The sequence below is a fragment of the Leptonychotes weddellii genome, chromosome 14, assembly GCF_054177405.1.
Source record: "Leptonychotes weddellii isolate Sample4059 chromosome 14, ASM5417740v2, whole genome shotgun sequence".
NCBI classification, from domain to species: Eukaryota; Metazoa; Chordata; class Mammalia; order Carnivora; family Phocidae; genus Leptonychotes; species Leptonychotes weddellii.
Window position 1 is genome coordinate 73,117,737 of NC_138382.1, and position 7,288 is coordinate 73,125,024.

Consider the following 7,288-nt stretch of genomic DNA (forward strand, 5'->3'; position numbering starts at 1 on the left):
CACGTCTGAGTGATTGAATCCACACACAGCTCACACTCGTCATAGCATGTCCCGATCTGGTCACCCCTGGAATTTCTTCCTCCAGGTCCAGGCCTGGATTATAAGTGGTTTCTCGGGGAAGTAAAGACTGTGCCTACACAAGCTTGACTTGGGGACCATATGGCCACGGAGACCACAGGCCACTCTTGGGTCTTAGCCCACAGGAAAGCACTGTCCCCAAGCAGAGGGAAATACGACACAGAGGGTGGCAGGGTCTGTGGATAGAATTCAAGGGGTCTGTGAACTCGAGTGGTGAAAAAGAAAATTGCATCTTTGTTTTCTGTGGCCTCTCACGCCTTTATTTACGAGTAGTAAACTACTAGAATGTTCACAACACTGTGATTTTATGTCCAAGAGAAACCACAGATATTTTCCTATCACGTATAGTTGCAGATTTCTCAGAGTGGCATTTCTGCTTATCTCTCTGGAATTACAGTACAGTGTCAGACCCGCCCCTAGATCTTTTTACTGGTGCATAAGTAGAGAAACACACCTAGAACTGTATCACTCAAGTGTTGTTTAGTAGTTTGATAACTGCATTTCAGTGGTATTGATATCCTTTGTATTTTATTTTATGCGTTTTGAAAATGTTTTCTGAGAAGGGTCCACAGGCCTCACCAGAGTCAAATGCACCATGGCCCCCAAGATGGTTAAGAGCCCCGGTCCACAGAGACAGCCCAGAGGCAGCAGAGGTTCTACCCCTGCAAGCCCCAAGCTTACCTTGGACTGCTCCTGACCTTCCTTGGTTTAGTTAACCTAAGTTCATATTCATCTTCATGTCCCAGTCACAGGCAGACCCTCCCATGAGACCCTCCCTCTTCCTAACCAATGGTTTCTCTGCCCGTCAGGCAATGTTTACAAGTTCCAGACGGGTTCCCGGTTTCATGCAATATTGTGGCACAAGCATTTGGATGACGCATGTAAAAGCAACAGGCCTCAGGTAAAGTCACCGAAACCCTGCTTGTCTCTGGAAATATCCTCTCCCCACCCTAGGCACTAAGGGTCCATAGAAAACAGGGCTCCTGGGCGCCTGGCTGGCTCAGTTGGTTAAGCAACTGCCTTCGGCTCAGGTCATGATCCCGGAGTCCCGGGATCGAGTCCCACATTGGGCTCCCTGCTCTTCGGGAGGCCTGCTTCTCCCTCTAATCCTCCTCGCTCTCATGCTCTCTGTCTCTCATTCTCTCTCTAGCAAATAAATAAAATCTAAAAAAAAAAAATTGAAAAAGAAAACAGGGCTCCTTCCTTCCCTCAGAGCCTATCAGCTGTGCTCCCAGGCACCGACCGTCTTTTGAGCAACCTTTCTCCATGAGACAGGGCACCCTCTGCTCAGCTGAGAACTAAGCCTGGCTCCAGATCAGAACGGTGAATCTGGTCCCTGTGTCTTTCCCACTAAGGGAAACCCCACCAAAACATCCATCAGGCACAGTGTGGTGGCAGGTGCGAGATCCCAAGGATCAGGATATAGCATCCATTTAGACCATGTCCCCCAAAAGCTGATTCGTGGGCGTACTCCAGACTGACAGAAGGGCCTCCCTGCCCCATAGCCCCTAGGAATAATACTATTCGCTAATAGGGCGCCTGGGTGGCTCAGTTGGTTAAGCGACTGCCTTCGGCTCAGGTCATGATCCTGGAGTCCTGGGATCAAGTCCCACATCAGGCTCCCTGCTCAGCGAGGAGCCTGCTTCTCCCTCTGACCCTCCCCCCTCTCATGTACTCTCTCTCATTCTCGCTCTCTCAAATAAATAAATAAATCTTAAAAAAAAAAAAAAATACTATTCGCTAATATTAAGAGCCAAACATGGCTGCTCCTCAGCGTATCAGAGCCAGCAGGACCTCTGATCTGTGCCCCGCCCAGGACCAGGCATTATGGGAAAGGCCGAATCCTCGCAACATCCCTGTGAGGCATGTTTCTCTTACGGTCTCCATTTTATGCTGAGGACACTGAGGCTCAGAGAGTGGCAGGCACTTGTTCAAGGTGCCAAGGTTAATGAGATCTAACCCCGGTCGGCCGGCCACCAAAGTCTGCCCCGAGCTCCCCTGCCTCGCACTTCCCAGAGGGTCCCCAGCTCGCTCAGCGGCCCGGAGCGCAGCCTCGGCTGTCAGGCTGCTGAGAGGCATGGTTGCTTCAGCCCTCAGCACCCAATGGGGCAGGCTGGACGTTCCTGCCCCTAGGAATCAGCATTTGGCTGCTGGTGCCAGGATCGGTTTTCCTGTCCCTAAGCTTCCCTGTGCATGTTCTGCAGGGATCAGCCAGAAGAGGGCACTGCGGAGTGGGTCCCTCTCTGCCTGGGGAGCCAGCAAGCACCAGAAATTGAGAGTAGGCTATGGCAGCTTCTGGTGGGTAGCAGCTGGGAGGCACCAGCTCTGAGGTGTGAGGGGGGCCTCAGCAAAGGCTGGCACACACCAGGCATTTGGGTCGGGGAGGATGCTGATGACAGCAGTCACGGATTTCTGGGCCCCAACGCGTGGTTCTCGGAGACCAGAGGGAGGTCTCGGCTTGGTCCTAATCAGGATTTTCATCTGTAACATGACATGAGGACATATGTGACAAGCTGGTCAGATTATAGATGATGGGAAGCTAGAAAGCAGAATTAGTAAAAAGTTCTCAACAAACTAAAACAGTAGGAAAGACTGAAAAAAGGAAAATGTGAGGTACCACGGAGGAGCTCAAAATAAACTGCATTTGAGTCGCCTTACTCACCCATCTGCCTGCTAGGAATTTGTCCTGGTGATAGACTCACACATGTCCAAAAAGGTGTGTGGTTCAGAATGTTCACTGCAGGGGCACCTGGCTGGTTCAGTCAGGTAAGCGTACGACTCTTGATCTCAGCTCAGGTCTTGATCTCAGGGTCATGAGAGGCAACTTAAAAAAAATGTTCACTGCAGCATTGTCCTTGATAGAGAAAACTAGAAACCTCTGTGACCATCAGTAAATCCCCATTGTGTGACTCTTGGTAGTGATTAGAAGGACAGAAGCAGATTTGTGTATGGTATCCTGAAAGGGGCTCCAAGATAGAAGTAAAAAGCAAAGTATAGGGGCGCCTGGCTGGCTCAGTCAGTAGAACACGCAACTCTTGATCTCGGGGTCATGAGTTTGAGCCCCACGTTGGGCACAGAGATTACTTAAAAAAATAAAAAAAATTTTGGGGCGCCTGGGTGGCTCAGTCGTTAAGCGTCTGCCTTCGGCTCAGGTCATGGTCCCAGGGTCCTGGGATCGAGCCCCGCATCGGGCTCCCCGCTCGGCGGGAAGCCTGCCTCTCCCCCCTCCACTCCCCCTGCCTGTGCTCCTCTCTCAATGTGTCTCTCTCTGTCAAATAAATAAAAAAAATCTTTAAAAAAATAAAAAATAAATAAATAAATAAATAATTAAAAAAATTTAAAAATTAAAAAAATTTTAAAAAGCAAAGGGTAAAACATTTGTAAGGGTGATCTCATTTGTATTAAAATACATAAGCGTATTTATAATATGTATGCTTGCCTCTGTATACAAAATTCCTAAAGTGATATGCAGCAGGTAGCACGAAACTGGGTCAAACCCATTTGGCAGAGCAGGTGTTTGGTCAGAAGGACAAATAGATTGAATTTCATGTATGGCAAATGCGGTATGCCATGGCAAAGTTTTGCAACTTTTAAGTACTTTTGTCCAATTTTTAGACCTAGGTGAGAGGGACATTTTATTTTTTCTACTTTTTTTCCCCTTCTATTTCGAATTTACTTTCAACCACGTATTCTGCTCTATGCTGTATGTGATCATCAAAAGTTGGCAACAGCTAACTCTTCCAAGCAGATTATTTAAATAAAGCACAGCACGTCCCTGTGATGGCATGCAGGGGCTGCAATGAAAGAAATCACAGAAATGCATCTACTCTCATGGAAAATCTCAGTGACTGGGATTGGTTTTCTTTTTGGTGGACTTGCACTTCTTAAAATTGTTTGTACTGACACCGAATACGCTTAAACCTTATTTATAACATGTGTAAGGTGTAAACCACAGCGGAAAAAACCACACCCAGCTCCTTGCCCACCCAGCCTAAGGGCAGGACCTCCTTGGGCCTCAGAACACCTCCCTCCCCCAGGGGCCTCTTCCTAATTCTGTGTCCCACCCATCTGCCTGCACCTCCTAACCACTCTCCTGATTTATTTACTGTTCCTTTAAAATGTTAGCACGTGTATTTGATTCCTTAATGTATTGTCTGGGGTACATTTTTAAAAACATTTTTAAAAAATAGGACCATAACTGGATATTTTCTTCTGTGACTTGCTTTTCTCCTACAGTGTGTTCCCGAGATTCATCTGTGTCAATGTGTGTAGCTGTCATTCATGTATTTGTACTGATTTTTTTTTATTAATTCTTCTGGCAGTGATCCCAGGAATAATTTCCTGCTTTTTGCTATTTTGAACAGTGCTGCTGTGACCATTCTTATAACTATCTCCTGGTGCAAGGAGATGCATTTTTTCCCAATTCATCACTTTGACCAAATTGACACTAAGATGATTAGTTTTTGATGAAATTGCTTCGCATCAAATCTCCTGGAACCCTATAGCAGAGCCGGGTGGGGGAGCCTGGGGCTGGGGGCAGCTTTGAAGGGAGAGGGAAGCACCCTGACCTTGGGCTGGTGGTCTCCCCAGGAAAGGTCTCCCCAGCAAAGGGATCGTGTCCTGGGGACACAGCTCTGGGAAGGCTTTGGAGTTCCCAGCATCCTGATCGCTCCTCCTGGTGCTCCCGCTTGTCAGTTCCTGCCACCCCCCCCACCACCCACCCCTGCCCGCTGGTTTCCCTTCCAGAGGCTCATGCCCATTCCTGCAGAATTTGCCTCCTCTCCGTTTGAAGTGCAGTTTTATTTTGCCACCAGCCTAGTGAACGAGAGAGCGTGGGCTCTGAGGCTGTGGCCTGCCATTTACTCGAAGTGGGCTTCCCCTCTCTAAGCCTCAGGGTCCTCATCTTTGTCACGGGGATACTTCCCAAACCTGCCTCCTGGGGTGTCGTGAAGACTAAAGGACATGATGATGTCAAGTGCCTGGCACACAGCGGCCACTTGACAAACAGCGACCGTGTTTCTTGCCAGGCCCTCTTACCCACCCACCCTGCTCATTCGCAGACTCACTGGGAAAGACCTGATCCCTTCCCTTAGGGGCACACCTCGTCCCATTCTGAAAGGTTGGAACTTTGACAAGAGGCTGAGCTTTCTCTTCCAGGTACCTGCAAACCTTATGTCATTTGAATAAGTCTCTGCAGGACTTGGCGTGACTTCAGAGGCTTCTGGGAGCCCATCCTGGGACTGGTGGCGAAGCGCATGTCCTGGGCACAGGCTTTTGGCCAGGATGCTGGGTGACTCACGGCCGGACTCAAGGGGACTTGGCCTGTGGCCTCACAGTCCAGAGGGCTCCGCCAGTGCAGGGTCCACCTGCCAATCCCCAGCGACTCTCATGACATTCTTCAGCACCACCCCGCAGGGCCGTGGTTGGGCCCCAGACTGTGCACTCCACCCTCCCTCTCTGGGCCCTCGTCCGTCCACCAGCTGCTGCTTCGACTAGAGAGCATCCGGCCCACGTTGGGTCTCCTGTGCTTTCTCCTGCACAAGAGTGGACAGTGTTAACCTGCATGAGGGGCCAGAGAGAAGGAACAGGCTATGGAGTTGGCTTTTTATACCCCAAGTGCACGGGGTCGCTCGCCCACAGGGCTGCCTCAGATTTTGTACAACCCCCAAAGCGTCCTCTGCGTGTGCGTGCCGTATACGTGTGCGTGCGAGCGAGTGTGAACTCTTCATGAAACATGCATTTTGGCACAAGACTTGTGACATCACATCCTTCATTCGCTTTGAGGCCCTGCTTTAACCTGACATGATAGCCTTGTCCACTGAGGAAGGTCAGAGTGAGAGCCCAGATTCCTCCTATGTTAAGGGTTCCTTGCATTCTTTTACTGTAAACAAACAATGCCTTAAATTGTGTCTTGTTTTCTGTTCCAATGGGTGCTATTCATCTGGAAGGCCTGCTGTCTGGGCCCCCCGGGTCCCTTCCAGGCCTTGTTGCTGTTGGCTCTTCTGAGACAGGACCCGGCTTCAGGACTGTGGACTGGGCTGGCCTGCTTGCTCCCTCCCACCCCTCTCCTGCAGGGTCTGAAAGCCCGTGTCTTCTCCCCCCGCCGCCCCCCCCCGCCGCCCCAGACCATGCCAGAGTGGGAAGTCATGACACTTTCTCCTGACTTCCTAGGAAGCACCCAGAGGCTGCCATGCTCATGCACAGAAGCCGCACAGAAGCCGCTGTGCACCAGCCCCTCCTGGAGGGCGAGGCTTTGCTCCCATCATTTACTGCCAGGGCGGGGCCCGCTGGGATTCCTGGTTCCACTGGGGAGCTGAGTGACACTGAGGCCTTAAGCTCCCCCAGTCTTGCCCCCAAACGCAGTCACCAGCAAGCTCTCCACATCCAAGTCCAAGGGCACTATTGTTGATGACCATGGTGACGAGAGCAAAGCCCTGGGGAGTGAACAGTCCCAGCTCTGCATTCAGTTAAGCACTCTTCACATGGACAATGTCCTTGATCTGTCACTGTCTTTTAAGTGGCTTTTATTTTGCACAAATACATCTTTATTCAAAACAAAGAATAAAAGTTAGCTTTATTTATGGTAGCTTTATCCCATAGCTTCTCTCCCTCCCTCCCTCTCTAATCTGGGTGTCCGAATTCTGAGAAGGAAACCCTGAAAGGGTTTTCTGAATTCCTGGGTCTTTGTTGCTGTCATGGTTTCCGAGCTCACACTGATCAGACATCAAACCACCCTTAAGAGTTTCTGGGCAAGATGCTTCAAAGCAACATCTTCACCAGGAAAGTGTGATAGGTGAATTTTAAAACTACCAAAGGACCCACCACTGTATTTTGATCAAACGGTGACAACTTTCCTGAAAATTCCAATGAATTGGTGAGGAAAGTAGTTGCCGTCAGGGTCTTATTTTATGGTCGAGGCTTAATGTGCTCAGCAACTAACCCTCCAAAGGAGCAAAGCCTAGAATACTTTTGTGCCAGGAGAAGCTCCAGGTGATATAGTTGGTGCCATCCAATCTTGGCCGTGAGTGCTCTGCACACCCATGCACAGCTGGGGGGCCAGATGCTTGCACCCAGTTCACACCAATGACTACTCAAATGGGCATCCAGAGGCCGAAGGAAAACACCAAACACTCCCAACACCTCTCACCAGAACCACTCAGTGTTAACGCTTTAACCTACACTGATCTGATTCTACCTGTTAATATTTTTT

General features: G+C 49.8%; 1 protein-coding gene across 10 annotated transcripts in view; it reads left to right on the top strand.

The window, feature by feature from the left end:
- The window catches only part of RALGPS1 (Ral GEF with PH domain and SH3 binding motif 1), a 315,256-nt gene extending 308,592 nt beyond the window's left edge, over positions 1–6,664 (top strand). For 7 of the 10 annotated variants that reach the window (XM_081803618.1, XM_081803617.1, XM_081803624.1 and 4 more), the window contains one exon: positions 888–6,664. In XM_081803618.1, the coding sequence (XP_081659744.1) occupies positions 888–1,039 (152 nt within the window). In that variant the 3' untranslated portion in view covers positions 1,040–6,664. The remainder of the gene's footprint in view (positions 1–887) is intronic. The other 3 variants (XM_081803622.1, XM_081803625.1, XM_081803626.1) reach the window with 1 other exon arrangement.
- Positions 6,665–7,288: the final 624 nt, after the last annotated feature.